A 24235-nucleotide genomic window follows, 5' to 3' on the forward strand; every position below is an offset into this window, starting at 1 on the left:
CTTCTAGTCTTAAAAACAATAAAACTTCTGGGGATAATTTTTAAATAGTTTTTATTGTTAAATATTTAGTGCACACAAAAGAACACCCATGTACCCACCACTCAGTTAAAGAATGAAACCTTCCCAGTACCCAGAGCTCCTTGTATCCCTCTATGACCCCACCCCTTCCTACCCCATGAGTTAACCACCCCTCAGCTAAAGGCCTGTCAACCCCTAGCTTTACCACAAAATGCTTTAGAGCCTAAACAATCTATTTTTTGTTTTATGCATTTTTATAAATGGATTCATACTATTTTATTCTTCTGTGACTTGCTTTTCTCACTCAATACTATGTCCCTGAAATTAATTTATGTTGTGTTACAGTTCATTCATGGAAATGCTGTACAGAGTTCCACTGTTAACGTACCACAACATATTTATGCATTTTTCTTTTGATGGACAGTTAGGTTTCCAATTTGAATGACGGCACACAATTGTCGCTGTAACATCGGGTACCGCCTCCTTTACAAACATATGTAACAAGAGTTCTTCAGTGACGTAGGTTCTTAAAGACAACTCGAACTGCTGGGTCACACTGTCCATGTTTTCCACCTCCACTCATATTGCTACATTATTTTCCGAAGTGATGAGTACAATTTACGCTCTCACCAGAAGAGTATAACAATTCCTGTTGCCCCATATCCTCACCAATTCTTGGTACGGTATTTTCCAATCTTTTAATTTTTGCTCATTTGAGGAATAAAAAATGGTATCTCATTGTGGTTTAACTTGCATTTCCTTGATTACTCATTAAGTTGCACCCCCCCCCCCAACATTTATTGGCCATTTAGGTTTTTTTCTACTGTGAAATTCATGTTATTTTCCTACTAGGTCTTTTTCTTATCAATTTGTAAGAGTTCTTTATGAATTCTGGATACAAATCCTTTCTTGATATTATGCACTGAAAATATTTTCCCTTTAGTGTAGACACTTTCATTATAGTGTCATTTAATGAAGTTCTTAATTATAAAAAATATGAATGCATCAACATTTTCATTCATGATTTGTGCTTTTGCATCATGTTTAAACATCCCCATCCCAAGATCATAAATATTCTATATTTGTTTCTGTAAGTATTAAATCTTTCCATGTTTCTATGAATCCATTTGGTATTTATTTTTGTATATAGTGTGTCTGATTTGATCCTTACACACAGAGGGAAAATGATCATGTAAAAATGGAGGCAGAAATTGGAGCATTACAGCTACACGCCAAGAAACCCCAAGTATTGCCAGCAAACACTGGAAGCTAGGAAGAGACAAGGAAAGATTCTCCCTGTTGCCTTCTAGAGAGAGCCTGACTCTGCCAACACCTTGATTTTGGACTCCCAGCCTCCAGGAATGTAGGAGTGTAAATTTCTGATGTTATAAGTTACCCAGCCTGTGGAATTCTGTTGTGGTACCCCCAGAGACTAATCCAATCACATGGAGTGTCCCAGCACCTTTTGTTTAAGAGTCCATCCTCTCCTCTGCTAACCTGCAGTGTCAACTGTCACCTTTCCCTACTGATTGGTAAGACCGGTACTGTCACAGATTCCATACACATGTGGTCTGAATCTAGGCTTTCCACTCCCGATCTATCCATGCAGTTTTACAACACTGCCTTACTTCTACAGCTCTGTGTTAAATCAGGGTAGGGTAAGTCCTCTTGCTATTTCTGTCCTTCCCTCTTCCGTATAAATTGTAAATCAGCTTATCAAGTTTCAGAAGAAATTATTGGCACTTAAAAAAAAGGAAAGAAAAGCTGGGATTCTTATTGGAATTGCTTTGAATTTAAATGCCAATTTGAGGAGAAATGACATTTTCATCCTTTTTTAAAGTTTTTTTTATTTTTAAGTAATCTCTCCACCCAACGTGGGTGGGGCTTGAACTCACGGCCCCAAGATCAAGACTCACACGATATTCCAACTGAGCCAGCTAGGTGCCCCAGAAATGACGTCTTTAAATTACTGAGCCTTCTTACCAAGTCATGACAGAGCTCGATGCTTATTTAGGTCTTATTTAAATGTCTCCTAATATTTTCTCCCATGGAGGCCTTGTTAGGTTTAGTCCCCAAATTCTTTCATTTTCTGTTGCTACTCTAATGATACTTAAAAAAACAAAAACAACTATGATTCTTTTTTTGCTTCTCTTTTTATTTGAGAGAAAGAGAGAGACGGAGGCAGAGAGAGAGAAAGAACAAGCAGGGGGAGGGGCAGAGAGAATCCCAAGAAGACTCCACACTGTCAGAGCAGATCCCAATGTGGGGCTCAATCCACGAACTGCAAGACCATTACCTGAGCCGAAACCAAGAGTCAGACACTTAACCAACTGAGTCACCCAGGCACCCCTAACAACTATTACTCTTAAACATAAAAAAGATGAAATGGTGATCTTTAGAAACAGTTCCTAGTCATATATTCATGGCTAGTAACCTCTTGACTGACCATCTCATACAGAAGTCAGACATTTTAATAATGATATTAATCTACTATTTTAGTGCTCATTATGTGTTGGACACTGCCCTAAATATGTAATCCTCACGCCTCTGAGGTAAATTCTATTAACTTCATTCTACAGGTGAGGAAACAGCTGAGGACCCAACGAGGTGGCTCTGGAAATAAAAACCAGTATTTGGCTCCACTGCATACTTTTTTTTTTTAAGTTTATTTATTTTGAGAGAGAGCGCGTGAGTGGGAGAGGGGCAGAGAGGGAGAGAGAGAGAATGTTAAGCAGGCTCCGTGCTATCAGCACAGAGCCTGATATGGGGTTTGATCCCACGAACCAGGAGATCGTGATCTGAGCAGAGATCAATAGTTGGACGCTTAACCAACTGAGCCACCCAGGCACCCCGCACTGCCTAACTTCTTAAATACTATTGTATTGTCCCCTTGTATTGTGGTAGATGAGAACAGTAAAATCCACCTTAACTTCAGAATCCAAGAAGAATAATTATTTTCTAATAATCAAAATCCCCTTAGGCTGCCCAAATTCACACGGGTTCTCCAAATCAAAATAGCACTGACACTGCATTCAGGGATTCAAAACTACTTTTCTGATTAATTTAGAAGAAAATACTCTCTAGGTGATAAATACCCAACACTTTTAATAATTATATTTAAAAAAAAATTAAATCATATAGTAAACCAAGAATGTCACAAAAGCTGATATTTACTTATTTCTGTTTGTTACAATGGTAATTTTCAGATAATTACTCAATTACTTAAATATTCTCAATGTTTATATGTCAATTTTCAAATTAATGACTCACTGTCAAGTAATGGACCTCACTCAGACCCTAAAGCTTCTAGGTTGATGGTTATTACTACTTCTGTGGGCACACCAACATCTGACTAATCTTGTGCTTTCGGTGATTACATTACTGCTTTGCGTGTAAATTCTTTCTTAATATATTAGTCACAGAATCAGCATATTCAGAGTACCAGTCATCTTTTGACCTCTAGTCAATACCAAAGGATTCTTTTCAATTTTGATGAATACAAACATGATCTCACCTTATGTTAACAAATAATCTATGAACGACCTCTACTTATTTAATTATTTTTGTGTTCTACGATGCTACAAATACTTACTAAACTTCTTCCAAGCACTTGGCGTGTATCATTGAACACAACAAACACTGACAATTTTCCCTATGAGAACGAGCCAACCAATTGAAAAAAACAGGCCCAGCACCTTCCAGGTGTGGTTCTGGAGTGGCTGGGAATAGCGGATCAGCCTATTAGATCACATGTGTGGAATACATCTGAAATTAAAACCATCGTCAAAATTAATGTATGCTAGGCAAAGTACCCTTTGCCTGCATACGGTTTTCAAAATGGGTACGTGGAACAATGCTCACTGGTAAGATAAAAATGCATCAGTACTTTCAATATAATAACTGCAAGGGTCTCCTTAATATCAGTAATTTCGCTGGATGAAAGAAAATAAAGATTAAAAACCAACGGCCTTTTTCCTATGCCCAATTCAGTGAACTGTAGGCATCCCTGCAAAACCCCAGTAATTGGCAACTTATTAAAAAAAAAAAAAAAAAAGCAGTGGCAGTGGCCGCAGAGAGAGAACAATAGCAGGTTGGTGTAAGTATAGCAGGGCTTCTTGATAGCTCCAGGCGGCTCTGCAGCTGCTCTGCAGTCAATTATTCTCACAAAAGAGCATCCACGAGGCCAGGTAGCCCCCGGGTTGGTTACACAAGTTCTCATTCAGAGATACATCATGCTTACAAATAGTGGCACAAGCAATAAAACCCAAGTTCCACAAACTGCTTTGCAACACATAAAATTTACTCCAGCTAATCACTTGGAGGCTTTTTCTGAATACGGTGGAACAGAGGAAGCAGAAGGGCAGGTCAACAGCCAGCAAGATGTACACTGCCTGGGTTCCACCAGCCCCTGGGAACCAAAGCAGCAGTAGGTGATTCTGGATGACTGACCACAGCATCTTCAACCAGGAGGAAAAGAATTGAACCTGAGTCCCCACTTTACCCTAATGGTCTGTGAATAAGTAGCAGACTCTCAGGTTTCACAGAACAGACCAAAATTTGCATTAGAAGATCCTGCCCCACGCCTGGGTGGCTCAGTCGGTTGAGTCTCCGACTTAGGCTCAGGTCATGATCTCACGGTTCATGAGCCCCGCGTCGGGCTCTGTGCTGACAGCTTGGAGCCTGGAGCCTGCTTCGGATTCTGTGTCTCCCTCTCTCTCTGGCCCTCCCCTGTTCGTGCTCTGTCTCTGTCTCAAAAATAAATAAACATTAATTAAAAAAAAAAAAAAAAAAAAGATCCTGCCCCATACGTCCTTCTCATAATTAAACTACCAAGAACCCACAGAGACTAAAATACAGTACCAATGGCTTATAAAATACAAAGACTAGATGTTCACAGTCCCTAAAAACTTAAAGAGATGTGGCAATATATAAAGACAGTTAATGCATTTTGCTCAAAATTTTGTATTATAATATTTCTTTTCTTTTCCTTTCGTTTATGGTAGGGGTGAGTAGTAGAGGGCTGAAGAAGGCAATGCTATTTGGGTAGAAAGAGGGCAAGAAGGAAAACTGAGGAAGAAATGGAAAGGAGAGAGAGACACATCATAATGGGCAAAAGAGACAAAGTAAGGGTCCACCCCACAACTAACACTCCTTCTGGATTCTAGATCACTGCACCCTGCAGAAAGATGGGGCCAGAATTTTCAGCAGTTTCTGGAGGCACTTCTCAGCTGCACCTGCCATGTGGCAGGAAATGAAAACAAAACATACAATCGCAGAAGCAGAAGGCCTCACCACATGAAAATGTTCTGACGGCTGAACCTAAGGCTATATAAAGAAGATACCAGGTCTCAAAAGTTCACCTCAAATGCAGAACTTACTGTAACTGTAAAGATTTTCCATAAGTGGCACTGATTAAAGTAATCATTAAAGAATTTATTGGGCTCTCTTTCCAATTTTGTCTCTTTCACTGCACACTTGTAGATTTCTGCATTCTTATGACATACCTGAAAGAGATCAAAGTAGAACCAAAGGGTATTCTCATGAAGCTGATTTCTATGATGGAAGGGCAAAGATGGGATTGATGGTCAATCCAAAGATGGATTGATAGAAAGAGGAAGGTGGTTTATATAGCCAGAAGCAATCCTGATGGGAATCCATTAAGGGGGTGAGGCAGACCCTGGGCAGGGGGGAAAACCTGGCATGTTGTGACATGTGCAGTCTTTGTGATGCACTAGAGTGTCTGACACCTGGCTGGGAAGCACCAACAGCACAGGACTGAAAATGGGGTTTGTTCTGAGCTATTGGTAAAGTTTGTTAAACAACACAGTAAACACCAATAATTAGTTCTCTCCACTTAACAAGACAGGTTGACAATCAGTGGCCACCATTTTTTGAAACCTGCTAGTAAGCTAATGCCAAACTGAAGCCTCTTCCACACACACACACACCTTGGCCTCATCAGTCTCAGCCAACGAATGGGCCTGATGTCCTCCTCACTAAATTCAAAAGTATGTTAAATCAAAATGTCAGTGAAAATCTGGGCAAGAAAGGCTACCAAGAAAAGACATCAGGACTGTAGAAGACAGACAGGATGGAAGCAACGCTGAGGGGCTATAACTTTTGAGATATGTAGCAGTACCAACTCCCAGATGGATAATCAGAAAAGCAGAGTACCTCCCACCTGCAATGTCCCCCCTCCAATATTCTACTCAGGCCACGCCTATTCCTATTCCAGTAGGCTTTCTATGCATAGGCCCCGCCCCTTCAACACATCTGCAAGAACCTGAGGTCCCTATGGGCCAGAGATGTGGAGGCAACATTTTGGTCTTCAGAAAGCTATGAGGGTGACTAACCAACAGTGTGAGCTACCCATCTGCAAACTGAGAAACAAGTCATTCGCCATCTTGAAGCAATACATAAATTAGATTGAACTTTTTTATTAAAAATATTTTTAAATGTTTATTTATTTTTGAGAGAGACAGAGAGAGAGAGGAAGGGGAGCATGAGCAGGGGAGGGAAAGAGACAGGGAGACAGAATCCGAAGCAGGCCCCAGGCTCTGAGCTGTCAGCACAGAGCCAGACGCAGGGTCTGAACTCACGGACTGCAAGATCATGACCTGAGCTGAAGTGGGACGCTTAACTGACTGAGCCACCCAGGTGCCCCACAACCAGGTTAAATTTTTTAAAATGATGGTCTCCTTTTGAAAGACAGACACCCTCTGCTTCACAATTTCCAACCCTATCTTTCATCCTACATGCGTTTATATACACTTACAGGTAGCAATGGTTCATTTACATTTCCTCACTGAGTGCAGAAAAATCACAATCTATTTGCAATTACAATCCCCTAAAAATAAGTTATGTGATTCTTTCAAATGTGAAAGGTAACAAGTGGAAATATTCTTGTTAAAACTTATAATAGAAAGTTGGTCATTTGTAAAATAGATATGCCAGAGGCAAAAATGAAAAAAAAAAAAAAGTCATTTGGAGGTTTTAAAAGCCTACTTTGGTTTTTAAAGCAGCATTTGTAGCAGGGTATATTGGAATATAAACATCAAATTAAGTGACTTTAACTAAACTAGAACAAGTACAAATTCTCTGACTTTCAAAATCCATCAGGTAAATTTTCAAAGCCTCATATACATGATTTTCTTGGCTTATACTACTTGAGACAAAAGTAACTTGACATTTCTTAGTGATTTACATTAAATGATCCTTCCAAGCTTAGGCAAAACTCATCTAACTATTCTAAAATTATATGATTTGATGGGCACCTGGCTGGCTCTGTCGGTAGAGCGTGCGACTCGTGACCTTGGGGTCGTTGAGTTCAAGCCCCACGTGGGGTATAGAGATTACTTAAAAATAAAATCTTTTTAAAAATATTGTATTATTTGAACACGGGCAAATTTCCACACAGAAACGTTAGTAGACCAACACTTGAGCAGAGACAAATCTAGAATGAAACCAGTATTTCATATTCCATTATTGCTCAAGGCCCAGCTGTATTTAGTAAGAACTGTAGACAAGTGTCCCCCGCTGTGTGGTGTTTTACATCACTCTTACAAATCCGCTAAAAGCAAAACTTTATAATAGAAAGGTAACCAAAGATGTTTTAAAGTTTCCAAAACTAAGTATGCAAAAATATGTTCAGGGCAACTTTTTTTTGTGAGGGGGGGAAGGGGCAGAGAGAGAGGGAGAAAGAGAATCCAAGCAGGTTTAATTTAAATTAAGGACTGTGTCTTCTGATTGCTGACCATTGTAATTCCTAGGAATGCAGCGTGCCTGGCACATCATAAATATCAATATAACCTACAATATATATTCTATATACATCCACATACATAAATAAAATACCTAGAAGAATATGCATTAGTTGTTAACAGTGGTAGCTCCAGGGAGTAGGACTGAGGTCAGGTGGGGAGGGATCTTAAAATGAGAAATGGGGGAACTATAATTTTATATACTTACCATGATTTAAATGTTAGGCAAGAATATTACTTTTTAAATTCTTTTTAAATTCTGAAATGATTTCAGACTTCTAGAAAAGTTGCAAATATGGTACAACGAATTCTTTGTCAGTCTCACGTTTCATCATCCCGAATACTTTAATACCTGGTCTTCTTTAAAAAAATTTCTTCTATGTAACTGCCATACAAATATCAAAATCAGAAAATTAGCACTGATTTGTTACTATCATTTCATCTTCAGGCCCTGCTCCAGTTTTGCCACCTGTCCCAGCAGTGGTCTTTACAGCAAAAGGATCAGTTAAGAAACATGGCATTAGTTGACATGTCTCTTTAGTGTCTCTCAGTTTGAAATGGTCTTGCTTGGACTTCGCATGGCTTTGAAACTTTTGAAGATGATTGCAGGCTATTTAGTTTGTAGAATGTCCCTCAAATTGGGTGTGTTTGATGTTTCCTCGGAGTTTAGATTCAGGTCATGCACCTCGGCCTGAGCATCACTGAAGTGATGCTGTAGTCTCACTGCTTCCTATCATGTGACACAATTTCAACGTGTCCCACTTTGGTGAGATTCACTCAAATCACTTGCTTAAGGTAGTCTATGCCAGGCCTCTCCACTGTACTCTCTTTCCTTTTTGTATTCAATAGGTGTTTTGTGGGCAGGTACTTTTCAATTATCCATTCCTTGAACTCTGAATTTATTTATAAGCCCATACATAGGTTACATTGTGTGAGAACCCTTAGTTTTCTCTTTTCAACATTTTTTTTTTTAAATAATGTTTATTTTGAGAGACAGTGAGAGTGAGAGAATGGGAGAAGGTCAGAGAGAATCCCAAGCAAGCTCCACTTTGTCAGTGCAGAGCCCAATGTGGGGCTCGACCTCACACACTGAAAGGTCAGGACCTGAGCCGAAATCAAGAGCTGGACACTTAACCGACTGAGCCACCTAGGTGCCCCTCTTATTTAACAGGTTTTAATCAATGACTTTGACATCTTAAATTCTGATAATCAAATTATCCCAAATTTGGCCAGTGGAACCCCTTCGAACTGCCTTCTGGGTTCTTTTGAAGTGTCTCCATCATTCTATGAAGACATCTTTGCTTTTTAGCATAAGATATTCCAGGTTCACTTTGAACTTTCCTGCTCTAATCCTATAATCAGCCATTCTTCAAGAAGCTGGGGTTCCTTTTAGTAGAAAATGGTATTTAGAAGCCAAGATCTGGGCACGTGATGTGCTCACTGCTATTGGGATGCCGCTGCTCCCAGGCACTCTAACTCCTCTCTATGGAAAGAGCTAAGAAATGTATGTATGCATGCATGTATTTATAGACATGCATTTTACATCTATAGTATTTCTATATTTATTAGTACTTCTTAAAATCCGTGAGTTCACACTAACATTCTGATTCCAATCTAGTATCAAAGGGTTTATGCTAGTTTTCTCCCTTTCAGTATCTGTAACTCTCTTCTCTGACAGACTTGCTCACTCCCATTATCCTTAACATACCTATCTGAGCAATCTTTCCATATTTAACCAATCTCCCAGTGCTGCTGCCACTCCAGTCCTGTGACTGGAGTACCTGTCTCACCTCTCTTTGGCTCTGATACAACACACCAGTGTCTCCCTGTATGTGTAGGCCTCCTCATCCTACTTGGGCTGTGACACCCTTGGCCAGGCCACCACCTACCTTCTCTGTCTACCTATAGGCCTCACGACTGAATTGTTCAGGAAGGAGAAGATAAAGAGAAAAATACTTTAAAAATTAAATGTTTAAAAATATATTAAAAAATAAATAAATAAATAAAAATAAAAATATATTAAAAAAAATGGTATCCATTAAATTGGAACTTGTTATAATTCAGACAGCCAAGCTGAAGTTCACTTTTGCATCACCTATGAAGAACAGGTTTGTTAAGTAAATTAATAGCGTAAACAAGCTTGTAACCCAGATGTTTAACCTACTTAAGAAAACTAATTGTTTTCAAGCACTTTAAAATCAGTGGGCATATACTTGCCTTTAATTATTGTCTAATTACAAATGATTTCTATTTTCTTCATTATGGCTTTGATAACTCCTCTATTTGATTACACTTTAAGAAGTACTACTACTTAAACTGTATCAAGTTAAAATGCTTTTTAAAATGTCTTTATTAACCAATTTGGCTTTTATTTTTAAAGTTTATTTATTTATCTTGAGAGAGAGAGGGAGAGAGAGCATGCGCAGGGGAAGAGAGGGGCAAGAGAAAGGGAGAGAGAGAATCCCAAGCAGGCTCCACACTGCTGGAGAGGAATCCAGTGCGGGGCTTGATCTCATGAACCATGAGATCATGACCTGAGCTGAAATCAAGAGTCAGATGCCCAACCGACTGAACCACCCACGCCTTTTTAAATGAATCATCTGAAATCAGGTTTTCATCATTCACACTGATTTCTCTTTTTTAGTTAACCTATCATGCTGCTCAAAAAGAAAATGCCTTCCTTTGGAAGAATCTATCACAGGTATGGAGTGAGATACATATGGATGCGTGTACACGCTTTTTTCCCCCTTTTTGCCATGGGGGCAGTTGAATTGGGCATATTTTTCTATAAGAAACAGCCTTTTCTCCACTACTAAAAACCGGCTGTAACCTTTAGCTCATCATAGAACATCACCAAGACAGTTAGTGTGGCCTGAGGGTAGCCCCGATGTGATCCCCAAGTTCAACTGGAGCCCCAGCAGGTGAGGATGGTGGGGTTGCCAGGGCTCAGAAATGCGAGCCGACTCCCCACCCCCACCCCCTGGCCTTGCCTTCATCTCCTTGGGTGAACCCTGGCACAGCAATGGCTGCCCCCTCCACCAAGCCAGCCGGGTGGGTGTTTGTGGTGGGGCCTCACAGTGCCCGGGAGGAGATGAAGTTGGGAGGTTTTCCTTATGTTAAACTACGTGTAGGGTTAAATTAATACATACATACACAATAAATAAAGAAAAAGAGAGAAAACAAAACCAAAACCAAAATGTCTTTCAGTGGCCACCCAGGACTGCCCCTAAAAGCTCCCGCTCTGCGTGTCATCAGTACTTGCCTCACTGTCCTCCGTTACTTGTTATGGGTGCAGGGCTGAGGACCCCCATGAAGCCATCAGTTCCCATCATTTGAGTCCATATTTTATTTAAGACATTCTACTTTATAAAATAGGGATTCACCCGATTACCAAATTAGTCTGCACTGCATTTCTGAAGGCTTAGGAAGAGAAGACATTCTGGAGTTACAGCCCCTAGTTCCTCCAACATCCGTGTTTATGTGGCCTCAGACCAGTTACCAACTGGTGGAGACAACTCTCCACATCCGGTTGTCGGGAGGACTAAGTAAGGCAATGGGAAGTACTGGCTACAGAATAGGCACTTCATGAATGTGAGTTCATGATCTCCATCCCCACCCCACTCATAGCTTCGCAGAAAAACATGGTTAGCATTCAGAGCAGCCTTTCCCGATTCTGTCACACACAGCCTCAGAGAGAACCTATAGAAGAACATGGGTCGTAGTTGCCAGCTTAAACTGTGTCTATCACTGCCCCTGACCGAAACAAGGGAAACATGAAAAAAATCACCAGCAAGAGTTCTAGGACCTAAAAATGAGCAATCAATTTATCCCCTGCTCAGGAGAATAGTATCAGTATTCATGGGGGAAAGAAATGAGAATTAAATATAGTCTGTATTTTCTATTTTGACTTCCAAATAAAGGTGCCAACTAATCCTAGAGACCCCAATTAATCCTGGCCTGAGAGTTACCTGATTTTTGCCTAACCAGCTCTGTCAAGTCCCAGGGACTAAATATCAGGATTTACTATCTAATAAAAGAAGATCATGGCTGGCTCAGTCGGTTAAGCATCCAACTTTGGCTCAGGTCATGATCTCCCGGTTCATGGGTTCGAGCCCCATGTTGGGCTCTATGCTGACAGCTCAGAGCCTGGAGCCTGCTTGAGATTCTGTGTCTCCCTCTCGCTCTGCCCCTCCTCCACTCACGCTGTCTCTCTCTCTCTCTCTCTCTCTCTCTCTCTCCCTCTCTCTCTAAAAAATGATTAAATGTTTTAAAAAATTTTTAAAAAAGATGTTATCAAAAATCCATTAGAGGTAAGCAATTTTAAACACCACAGGTGTCAAAATGTGATGCACTATGGCTAGCCTAGCAGTGTGTTTAAAAAAAAAAACCAAAAAGAGGGGCACCTGGGGGGCTCATTTGGTTAAGTGTCTGACTTCGGCTGCCTCAGGTCATGATCTCACGGTTCTTGGGTTCAAGCCCTGCTTCATGCTCTGTGCTGACAATGTGGAGCCTGGAGCCTGCTTCAAATTCTGTGTCTCCCTCTCTCTCTGCCCTCCCCCTGCTTATGTGCTCTCTCTCAAAGATAAATAAACTTTAAAAAACCAAACCAAAACAAAAACCCAAAAAACTAAAAAGATGGGATATCTGGGTGGCTCAGTTGGTTAAGCATCCAACTCTTGATTTCCAATCAGGTCGTGATCTCCCAGTTGTGAGATCTAGCCCTGTGTGGGGCTCTGTGCTGAGGATGGAGCCTGCTTAAGAGTCTCACTCTCTGTCTCTGTCTCTCCCCGCGCCCCCCCCCCCCCCCGCACCTCTCCCTCTATCCCCAGCTCATGCTCTCTCTCTAAAAAATAAAAAATTAAAATTAAAAAAATTTAAACAGAGTAAAAACCCCAAGAAGACAAAGAGAAAAAAAAAAAAAATACTCTTCCCCAGCTGGGAACCAAGCAGAACCACAAAGGTCCCAATATATAAGACATTTCAAACACATGTCCTCAACATAAAACACCAGGATCAGGAGGAAATCTAAACATTGCCAGCAAATAATGCCACATGATCTATTTTTCTGTATATTCAGTATTTGAAATATCAAATGCTTTTGGCATGTAAAATTATGTGGTTTTGGTGTGTCATTTCTTTTAAAAGCTTGAAAATTTGTTTACATTGAAGAAATGGAAGATACAATGGCATTCCTTCCAAACTGCCTCAAGAGCAAAGCCAGATATTAAAAGATACCACCAACACATTGTTGCCTCCACAAATAATCCCTCCTTCATAGAGAAGGATAAAGGGGTGCACGTGTTTCATTTGCAAAGCCTCTGTGCTTCCTAATAGCCTCCCAGCAAAGGTCAAAGAGCATCTCCCTTGGATTTGCATAGCACCCAGACTCTGAGTGACAGGTCACAGACCCCAGGGCCAGGGGCTAAATTCCTCACCCAACACAAGTCCAACAGGTTACCCAGAGGAGCCTATGTAACCTGAAACAGGAGGGGACTCTCCCCAAGAAGAGAACACAGTCCTGTTGGTCAAACTAGGAACTGTAAAGTCTTCTCTAACTGTGAAATAGTCTTTGTTTCCTATTGAAGGATGTTGGGGCATGAGGAAGGCAGGTGGAAAAAACAGAGCTCTACATAAAATATACTGTTGCCTAAAAGACACATACTTATTCTTAAAAAGGGAGGCAACAGTCCACAGCACCCTTCCATGCCACCTATTTCTCCTCGAAGGAAGGGGTGGCACAGCAACTTCAGGAAGCTATTGCAGGAGCCTTGGGCTCCTGCTCAGGCAGTAGGACAGAGTGCGCCAGCAGGCTGCCTGGGCCACTTCCTACCTGTGTAACCTTGGACGAGACACTCAACCTGTCTGCGCTTAGCTTGAAAAGTCTTCATGAAGACTCACGAATTAACACATGTAAAGCACTTAAGAACAGTGTGCCCGGCATTCCTTACGGGAAACACAAGGCAAGTAATTTTATCTTTCTGTTATTGTTATTTTTTTAACATAATCTCTATACCCAACATAGGGCTCAAGCTTACAACTCCGAGACCAAGAGCTGTGTGCTCCACGGACTGAGCCAGCCAAGAGCCCCTCTTTCCTTTCTAACACAGAAGTTCTCACCTCCTCCAACCCAGACCCTCTCTTTCCCTATTCTTGCAAGTCATTTGCCACACACTAGTTTTATCTTACTCCCAACTCAGCCTGAACTCTCAAACATTTGCCAGCATTCCTCCTGAAGACTTCACCTCCGGTTATCTCACGCTACCTATCTAGGCTAGTTCTCACTCAGCCTCAGACGAACCCTCACCAACTGTGTTCTTCACCTTGACTTGCTGGAAAATGCCGGCAAGGCCAAAGATCACTGCAATCACAAATGAAGAAGGCTCTTCTCTCTCAGCTAAGCCCTGAGAGCTGGTAGATGTTTCTTTCGGTGGTTTTCTTCCTTTTCTTTGGAGGTGGGGGTGGGAAGACTGTTCCAAGTATTTTATTGCTCATTAGGCTCCCTTTTCTGCTCAGACTTCATCTTCTATTTTATAGAGAGGAGTGACTCCCATTCAGAGGTGAATGCCTCTCAGGGGAACTCCCTCAAATCTTTCTATTTCCAAATTTACTCTTCCCTCTCCAAGGCTAACCTGTCACATACAGCAAATCTCTTCCCACACCCAGTTCTCTTCCCGGACCCTCCCTCCCGTGTTCAAGTCAACTAACCGTATCAAATGCCTACTGAGTACCAAGCTCAGTCCATGGATGGTGAGGATACAGAGCTCATCCTATACTTTCAATCGTTCTCTCTCTACTTGCTGCTTTCCCTTAGCCTTCTGATTCATGCTTTAGAATGTAAGCCCTACAAGGATAGGGCTTTTTATCTATTTTGTTCACTGTTTTATCCCTAGAGATTAGCATAGCTCTTAAAACAAACACATAAATAAGGCACTCAATATGTATTTGTTGAGTTAACCCAAGTCATCCTTGATTCATGTGTTCATTCAGCAAATGCTCTGGAAAAGCAAAAAAAAAAACAAATAATCTGACTAAAAATGGGCAAAGGACCTGAATAGACATTTCTCCAAAGAAGATATTCAGATGGCCAACAGACACATGAAAAAATGCTCAACATCACTCATCGTCAGGGAGATGCAAATCAAAACCACAAGTTTTCACCTTATATTAGTCAGAAAGGATAGTATCAAAAAACAAGTAATAACAAGTGTTGGCAAGGATGTGGAGAAAAGGGAACCCTGGGGACACTGCTGGGAATGTAAACTGGTGCAACCACTGTGGAAAACGGTATGGGGGTTCCTCAAAAAATTAAAAATAGAAATACTCTACAATCCAGTAATTTCACTACTGGGTATTTAACCCAAAGAAAACAAAAAACACTAATTTGAAAACATACATATGCATCCCTATGTTTACTGCATTATTTATAATAACCAAGATATGGAAGCAACCTAAATGTCCATGGACAGATGAATGGATAAAGAACACATAGTATTTATACAAAGTAGAATATTACTCAGCTATAAAAAAAAAAAATGAATCTTGGGGCACTTGGCTGGCTCAGTTGGTAGAGTGTGCAACTCTTGATCTCAGGGTTATAAGTTTGAGCCTCATGTTGGGTACAGAGATTACTTTAAAAAAAAAAAAAAGAGAGAGAGAGAGATCTTATCATTTATGACCTGGATGGACCTAGAGGGTATTATGCTAAATGAAATAAGACAGAGAAATACAAATACCCAAGTCTACAGAATGTTACTCATATGTGGAATCTAAAACACAAAACAAACCAACCAGAATCATCAATACAGCAAACTGGTGCTTGCCAGAGTGGTGGGCGTTAGGGGAATGGTAAAATAGGAAATAGGTGAAGGGGACTAAGAGGTACAAACTTCCAGTTGTAAAGTACATAAGTCATGGGGATGTCATGTACAGCACGGCATAATGTATGGAATTGTCAAATCACTACCTTGTATGCCCAGAACTAATGCAACCTTGTATGTCAATTATATTTTAATTAAAAGTAAAAAAAGTCCTCTGCAGACTCACTGTATGTCAGGTACTAGGGTTACAGAGGTGAGTACAACTAGTGCCTGACCCACAGCTGCTCATTGTATTGACCGAAGAAGATCGCCAAACCCATGGGGAGACTTCCCAATGTGACATCAGGGGCAAACAGAATGACAATGTGCTGGGGCTGCTGGGGCTGCTGGGCTCAATGGAGCCCTGAACCTGACGCACTGAGCAACTCCAGGCCAATCTAACTACTCAAACTCAGGGTTTATCTCAACTGACCCCCTGATGACTATCCTTCACTTCCCTAAACTCTTTCCTGTCTGGGTTTCTTCTGCACCACCCTTTTTCCTGTTTTCATCCCACTCCTCTGGCCGTTTGCTGAGGGAGCACTGTCACTCTCATGGCCTAATGACCATCTCTATATGTAAATTGACATCTGGGAAACTTCTCTGTTGAGCTCCAGACCCTTATTTCCACCTGCCCAGCAAACACCTAAAATATGTCCAAAGCAAAACCACAGCCTCTCAGGTCCCACCCTCACCCTAGTACATACCCAAAACCCCTCCTCTACCCACTGAAACGTCCATGCCAACTCCTGGCATCACTCGTTCACCCAGCCGGGGGCTTACACACAACTCGTTTTTGCATCATATCCAATGGATTACACTTCTAGAAATGTCCCCCAAATCTGGTCTTCCCATCTTTACTGTCACTGCCTTAATTTCCAGTTATAAAGTCAGTCAGTCATGGGAATGTAATGCACAGCATGCAGAATATAGTCGATAGCATTCTAATAAAGCTGTATGGTGACAGATGGTTAACTACATGTACTGTGGTGAGCACTCCTCTTACTTTGGCCACAATCTCTCCCCCTCCATCAGATCCTCGACATGCAGATCAAGTGAAGCAAGTTGATTTTTTTAACTGCCTTCTATAAGATGAAATCCCAATTTCTTAGAATAGTCAAAGGCCAACCAACACTTCCACTTTTGCCCAGACAGCCTGCCCTTAGTTCTGCTAATATATCACCATCTCCCACACTCGCCCAGTTCCTAACTCCTTGTCTTTTTTTTTTAAGCTTTATTTATTTTGAGAGAAAGAGAGAAAGAGAGAGAGAGAGAGAGAGAGAGAGAAAGAGAGAAACAGCAGGGGAGGGGCAGAGAGAGAATCCCAAGCAGGCTCCCAGCTGTCATCACAGAGCCTGAGGTGGGGCTCAAACCCCGAGATCATGACCTGAGCCTGAGATCAGAGATCAAAGTCGAATGCTTAACTGATCGAGCCACCCACGTGCCCCTAAGTCCTTGCCTTTGTGTATGTTCTTTCCTCTGTCTGAAATGCTAACAATAAAACTAATGAAAACAGAAGCTAACACTGACCTCAAGCAATATGCTAAGACATTAAATGTCTTCCCATTTAATCCCCGTGACCTTTCCTTGAGGTAGGTGCTATTATTGTTATTCCTCATTTTACCAGTGAGAAAGCGCAGGCATACAGATAATACTTGCCCAACACTGGGCAGATCTAACCACACAGCTATCTGGACTGCAGGACCCAAGTTCTTAACCACTACACTTATGGCACCCCTGATTTACCCACTATCCCTATCACCAAGCAGTTCCTAATTCCCTTTAAGACACAGCTCAAAAGTTCCCTCTTTGGTGGAGACTTCCCCAGTGCCCTAGGCCTCTCTTCCCATCCTCTAGGGGTCCTTGGCATCATGCTTTTATCTTTATTACAGGCAGCCTCACTGGTTGAGTCCCAAAGATAAGTTAGGTCTTTTTTATCTGTGTATTCCCAGCACTATACAGCGTCTGATACACAAACACTTAGATAATAAACTCTTCCAAGTACAGGGAACCTGAAGAATATCCTGCTCAAACTCAAGTCTACCCTACATGTTACTGCTCCCAAACACCCTCCACTGCTACCCTTATCCCGGCCCAGGCCGCCTCCAGGCTGAAGAGGCGAAGGCCTTGCTGGGGCTGCCACGCCCACAACCAGCTGATAGCATTATCACTGCCAGGCAGGTCAGGGAGCTGCTGGCCATGCCCTCCTTGATTACAGAGTAAAGTGCATCTAAGAAGCACTTTCTCTGGCAGAAGAAAGACAAAGGGAACACTTGATGTGGGGCTGCCAGATTTAAGGTCTTGGTCATTTAAAGTGTGCAGGTGGGATGGCAGACATAAAAATGTACATAATTTTGGGGCGCCTGGGTGGCGCAGTCGGTTAAGCGTCCGACTTCAGCCAGGTCACGATCTCGCGGTCCGTGAGTTCGAGCCCCGCGTCAGGCTCTGGGCTGATGGCTCGGAGCCTGGAGCCTGTTTCCGATTCTGTGTCTCCCTCTCTCTCTGCCCCTCCCCCGTTCATGCTCTGTCTCTCTCTGTCCCAAAAATAAATAAAAAACGTTGGAAAAAAAAAATTAAAAAAAAAAATGTACATAATTTTATAAAACCTGCCATGGCTATTATTCATTACTCATAAAGAGCCAATACAGGCTAGCAAAAACGTACATAACTAGTATTTTTTTTAAGTTTCTTTATTTATTTTGAGAGAGAATGAGTGAGAGAGAGAGAGAGAGAGAGAGGGAGGGAGGGAGAGAGGGAGAGGGAGAGGGAATAGGAATCTTAAGCAGGCTCTGCGCTGTCAGCATGAAGCCCAACATGGGACCCAATCCCACGAACTGTGAGACCGTGACATGAGCCGAAATCAAGAGTCCAACGCTCAACTGACTGAGTCACCCCGGTGCCCCCATAAGTAGCATTATTTAGTTCTGTGATCCACCTGCCACTTTTACATAATCACCATGACTATATATTTCATTAAATCAGATACACTTTGCTACAGGTTTTGATTACTCTAGATTCCACAACTGCTCAGCACCTAATGGAATTGGTTTGTTTTTTCTTTTTTTCTTACATTAAAGTAGAATGGTTACTTGCTTACAGTATATGCAGAGGGAACAAAGTAATTTTTTTTAAAAAGTATGAGTCAATGAAATCATCACCACTGTAGCCAGTAAATAAGAACGAAGGAAGGTAGTTCCAGAACTTGAAGTAAGGTTTATTCCTATGAGTGAGGCTAATAAAAACCAGGAAGTACACAGTTAATTGTAATACATGCTAAGAGATGGTCTATAATTAGGATGTGGTTCCCAAACGCTGAACTTTAGTACCTGTGCTGATCTATATTGCCTATGTAATGGTTTTCATAAAGCTATGTTCAACTTAATGAGATGTCTCTTATTCTGAGACCTTCCATTCTGTTTGTTAAAATGTTTTCTTTCTTTGAAATTATGGTAATAAGTGAGGAGTTTTTAAAAAATGCCTTTACCTGGCAAATTTAAAACTGGTAACTCATGTTGGATCCCAATACTGCTTTTACAATGTTACAGTTTCCCTGGAACCCAAGTCTGGGAACCACCATGTGAGAGTGTCTGAAGGGACTTGGGCCAAATCTAGCTTGTGTGACTAGGATGTAGTTCTAGAAAGCAATAACCAAAACAGAAAGCTAAAGATGCATTTCCCCAAACTGTGCCTGAAAAAAACAAACCTGGTACTTTACGATTTTATATATATACATCACTTAAGATTCCCAATGCACATTAGCATCTTAAAGACTCTAAGTCCAGTAGTGACCAAAGACCAGTTTCATTCAGTTTGAATCCGGAAAGGAATTTTTTTTTTCCAGGCAAGCCTATTAGTTGCCCCAACAAACAGGGGGAAATGCTGAACTCATCAAATGTATTACAATGTGTGTGAAAACAGAATGTGTTAATAGCAGACATACAGCTTTATGAAACCTGGCTCAGAGGGGGCAGGGAAGCACCCCCTCCTCCAAGTCGAATTTGGCAGTGTTTTCTGTGGGGTTTTTCCAAGAGAATACATAATCTGGTAAAAGGATGCTTTCTACTTAAGTTTCTCTAAAATCTAGAGGAAAACCATTCTTCAGTATGGTTTGGTCAATTCCTTTTTGATCTGAATGGGATGCTCTGCACAGGGAGGACAACATCCTGGTCATCAAAAATATCCATCTCCCACACACTGAAATAACAAATTAATATTTAAAAAATCGCTTATGAATGTGGATGGTATGATAACTGACTGGACTGATACATTTGATTCTCAAGACCAACAAAACTGGGGATCAGATCCTGGAATATGGTGTTCCAGGGGTGGAACTTCCCTAAAACGTCTTCGAACCTCAGCAACACAACCCTCAGTGGATCATTAAATCAATTTAGTGAGTCAGGATCAGCTTTTTTGGTTTGGGGGCTTGTTGTTTGTTTGTTTTTAACAAAACAGACTTCAGAAGAATGTATCAGAACACATTACACATAGTGCCAGAAAGTAAATACTTCTGCTTCAGCGCATACATCCACATATGTACAGGGCCTCCAAGTAAATTGCATTTCTTACTGTAGAGCCAATCAAAAAGTTTGAAAGCCACTGTTCCAAGCTACCCAATTATCTATCTAACTTCGACTTTTAATAGGAACTTCTTGGCATAAAAAGAATAGCAATTATTTTCTGTAAGCAAAGGAGCAAAAGAAATAATGGCACCAAGAGGTAAAAGACGGGGCTCTGGGCTCCTGGGAAGGAGGGAGCGGGGTCTCCTGCTACGTCTCTGTCCTCACGACAGCATTAAAGGGCATTACTTTAAGCCCACCACTATTCAGTCTGGCTTTTACAAAGGCAGACATGGATAACCAAAATGCGCTTCTAAAGGAAAACAGAAAAGTAAAGGATTAATTTCCATACTGATTAAAAACAAAACAAAACATGGGACCTCACGGAATAGCTGACGTCTCAAACCCTTACAGGGCACTTCACAGAAAAGCTCGCTCCCCTATGTCTGCTGAAATAAAACGGTGCGCAACCAAAAACCACTGCTTACTCTCCAGTGTGGACAAGCTTTGGTTCCAACTACAGTTCACGAGAATTTCTATCTTTACTGGTTGTTACTTAAAAGGTCTAATTAGTAACTACAAAGCAACCTAAATCAATGACATGATTAAATAAAAATCTTTGAACCTGCTTTGTACAAACCACTCTTATTTAGTAAATAAATATTATACTAGCTCAGGATGGCAAGAAATACAAAACAGTCTAAGGCCAAACAGCCTGCACAACGCCAAACAGAAGTGAGATACGCACACAAAATAATTAGCCCTTTGGCACTCCTTGTCCACCCTCAAACACCTCCACCTACGCTAGATGGCTGGGACCATTGACTGAAAGTTTCTAAGAACACTCAAATCTTAATTTCGTACCTCCCTGTCTGGAACCACCACCAACTCACAGACTTCAAATTCAACCAGGTCAAACAGGGGGCAGGAGTGCTCCCGTATCTCCAGCTATATCTGCTTGTAAATGTAAGCCTCTGCACCTAGCAATTCTGAAATATGACACAAATTGGTATGTTAAAGAACTTCTACCAAGGTACCATCCTGCTGACCTTAGCCAAAACAATTTTTTAAATTCCTGTTTTAAATTTTGGAATCTGGGGGTGCCTGGGTAGCTCAGTTGGTTAAGCACCTGACTCTTGAATTCGGCTCAGGTCATGATCTCAAAGTTTGTGAAATCGAGCCCCGCGTCAGGCTCTGTGCTGATAGCGTGGAGCCTGCTTGGAATTCCCTCCCCCACTCTCCCTCTCAAAATAAATAAATAAACTTAAAAAAAATTTTTTTGGAATCTGTGCACTTGCATAAAAGTAAAAAGTTCATCTCCTCACATTCAAAGTTTAGGATCTGACCCTTCCAATTCTAAAAATTCCATTAGCGGAGTCCAACATGTGTTCTAAGAAACACCAGTCCTGTGAAATGCTTTGTGATGCCCTGGCTATTTTCAAAACGCGTATTAGCTGTAAGGGAACCCATTTACTTTGAACAACCCTGTGCTGTCCAATACGGTAGTCACGCATGGCCAGTATGCACCTGTAAAGAGGCTGGTGCCACTTAGCAACTGAAATTTCAACTGTATTTTAGTTCAATTAATTTAAAATTTAAAGTTGGTACTCATTTCCATTACTGGAAAACTTTTGTTATGTTTGGAAAAACTTGGGTATGTGGATACACTTTTTCAACTGTAAATTTTGTGAAATGTCAATACAGATCAAGTATTTCTAGTGAAAATTTCATATTCAAACTGAAATGTGTTGTGAGTATAAAATACACACCAGATTTCAAAAAGAATGTCAAACATCTAATTTTAAGTATTTAAATATTTAAGTATTTAAAAACTGATTTCACATCAAACTGCTAATATTCTGCACATACTGGGTTAAAGTATACATTATTAAAAGTAATTTCACTTATTTCTTTTACTTTTTTAATGTGACTCCTGGAAAATGTAAACACATGGCTCACATTCCATTTCTTCTTTTTTTTTTTTTTAAGTTTAAGTTTATTTATTTAAGCAATCTCTATACCCAACATGGGGCTCGAACTCACAACCCTGAGATCACGAGCCACATGCATGCTCCACCAACTGAGCCAGCCAGGCGCCTCTCCCATTCCATTTCTACTGGATGGTGCTGGAGTAACCTAATGATTCCCAAACTTTTCCCACTGTAACACCTCCCAACACTAGGTTTGGGAACACTGCAGTAACCACATCCTGTTCTTCTGGATGACCACATCTGAGATTGAGAAGTCCTTCCCTTCTCTTCAGCGACTATTACGAACCATCCTACACAATCACCTGCCTTTCAATCCTTTCCCAGGTCCTGTTTCTCTTCCTGTCCCCAAGGACCTATTCTCAGTTCTCTTTTCCATTCTCTGTACTTTCATGGTGAGCTCATCCAGTCTCTCAGCTTCAACTGTCATGTCTGTGTGGATGACTTCCAATTCTTGATCTCCACCTCTGACCTCTTTCTCAAGCTTCAGCTTCGCACTGCCAGCTGCCTGCTAAACAGCTGCCTCTGGAAGTCACACCAACTTAACTCAGGATGTCTGACCTGGATTACATCTTCACTCCTGTATAAGGTTCCCAACATTCACCTTGAAAACCCAGAGTCCCTGGTCCCTCTTCTAGCCTCACCACCACAGTCTTATGGCAGACACTTTTTTTTTTTTTATAGTTTATTTTGAGAGAGAGAGAGAGAGAGAGAGGGAGAGAGAGAGAGAGAGAGAGAGAGAGAGAGAGAAAATGAATCCCAAACAGGCTCTGCACTGTCAGCACAGAGCCTGATGTGGGGCTTGAACCCACGAACCGGTAGATCATGACCTGAGCCGAAACCAAGAGTCTGGTGCTTAACTGAATGAGCCACCCAGGTGCCCCTCGAAGACCCTTTGTTAACAGTCCCATTTCGCCACAACTGGCCTGCCGGACTCTAGATCACGCACCGCCCCCGCTGGCCCCGCCACCCCCGGCCTCTGCCCCTGCCCCACTGCCATTTAGCATTCTCAAAAACCACTTTGATCATGTTTCTATCATATTTTCAACAAGTCCCCTCTATCTGCCATCCAACTACTAGCAATCCAAACTATGAGCAGGCGTCTCATCTCCCCTGTACACCTCTGGGCTCCCGTCAATCCTCCCGCTAGACTGCTCTGCTCTCTATACAATTCTGAACAACCTTTTTTTTTTTTGTTTTGGGGAGAGAGAGAGAGAGAGAACGCAAGATTGGGGAGGAACAGAGACAGACAGGGAGACACAGAATCTGAAACAGGCTCCAAGCTGAGCTATCAGCACAGAGCCCGACACGGGGCTTGAACTCAAGAATGGTGAGATCATGACCTGAGCTGAAGTCGGATGCTTAACCGACTGAGCCACCCAGGCGCCCCCAGTTCTGGCCAACCTTTAAGGCTCAGCTCAGTTACACAGTCCTCATAAAGTGTTTAATGATCAACCCGACTAAAATTAGTCTTTCTCTTCCCTCAAATTCCTTTGGCATTTTTAATGGCAACCATTATGGTAATAGGAGTATGTGGTCTTATCTTCTTTATAAAATAGTGTCCCCTTAACAGATCCAACAGCATCTTGCACTGCTCGTTGCCATCTTTGGACATCTTACCAAAGAAATCAACTTAAAAAGGAAAATGTTGGAGGACTCGGACTACTGATGATTCTCAAATCTTTGTCTCCAGACAAATATCTAATTGTTTCAGACTTTCATTTGGATGTCTCAAAATTCAATAACTCTAAAACTAAACTCATTATCTCAACCCCACACCTGTCTCCCATCTAAATGGACCCCCCACTCGGCAAATGATACCACCATCCCATTAGTAGCCCAGGCCAGAGGCAGAGGCATCATCTTAAATTTCCCCAACCCTCATCTTCTCATACTCAGAAAATGTGTTCAGGCCATCTGAAATCTTCTTCCTAAATATCTCTGGATTTACCCCCTTCTTCCCAACTCTGCTGTGAGTTCAGGCCACCATTACCTGGGATGCCTTAATACTATCTAGTCTTAAACTCATCTCTCCAGCCATTTTCTACAGTGCA

The 24235-nt window shown here is 41.5% G+C and overlaps 1 protein-coding gene and 1 long non-coding RNA gene across 18 annotated transcripts in view; both read right to left on the bottom strand.

Annotated features, from left to right (window-relative positions):
- Positions 1 to 24235, bottom strand: part of TNRC6B (trinucleotide repeat containing adaptor 6B) — a 257779-nt gene that overhangs the window by 111796 nt on the left and 121748 nt on the right. The window contains exon 1 of one of the 17 annotated variants that reach the window (XM_058682105.1): positions 5523 to 6925. The exons of the other annotated variants lie outside the window; for them this stretch is intronic. Coding sequence (XP_058538088.1) covers positions 5523 to 5560 — 38 coding nt within the window. The 5' untranslated portion in view covers positions 5561 to 6925. Of the gene's footprint in view, positions 1 to 5522; positions 6926 to 24235 lie in introns of those variants that run through there. 17 annotated transcript variants of the gene reach the window in all.
- LOC131483748 (uncharacterized) lies at positions 14197 to 23375 on the bottom strand. The gene is made up of 2 exons (XR_009247888.1): positions 18241 to 23375; positions 14197 to 17997 (listed from the first exon to the last, which is right to left on the bottom strand). It is a non-coding gene; the product is annotated as an uncharacterized LOC131483748 (long non-coding RNA).

The sequence above is a fragment of the Neofelis nebulosa genome, chromosome 8, assembly GCF_028018385.1.
Source record: "Neofelis nebulosa isolate mNeoNeb1 chromosome 8, mNeoNeb1.pri, whole genome shotgun sequence".
Classification (NCBI taxonomy): Eukaryota; Metazoa; Chordata; class Mammalia; order Carnivora; family Felidae; genus Neofelis; species Neofelis nebulosa.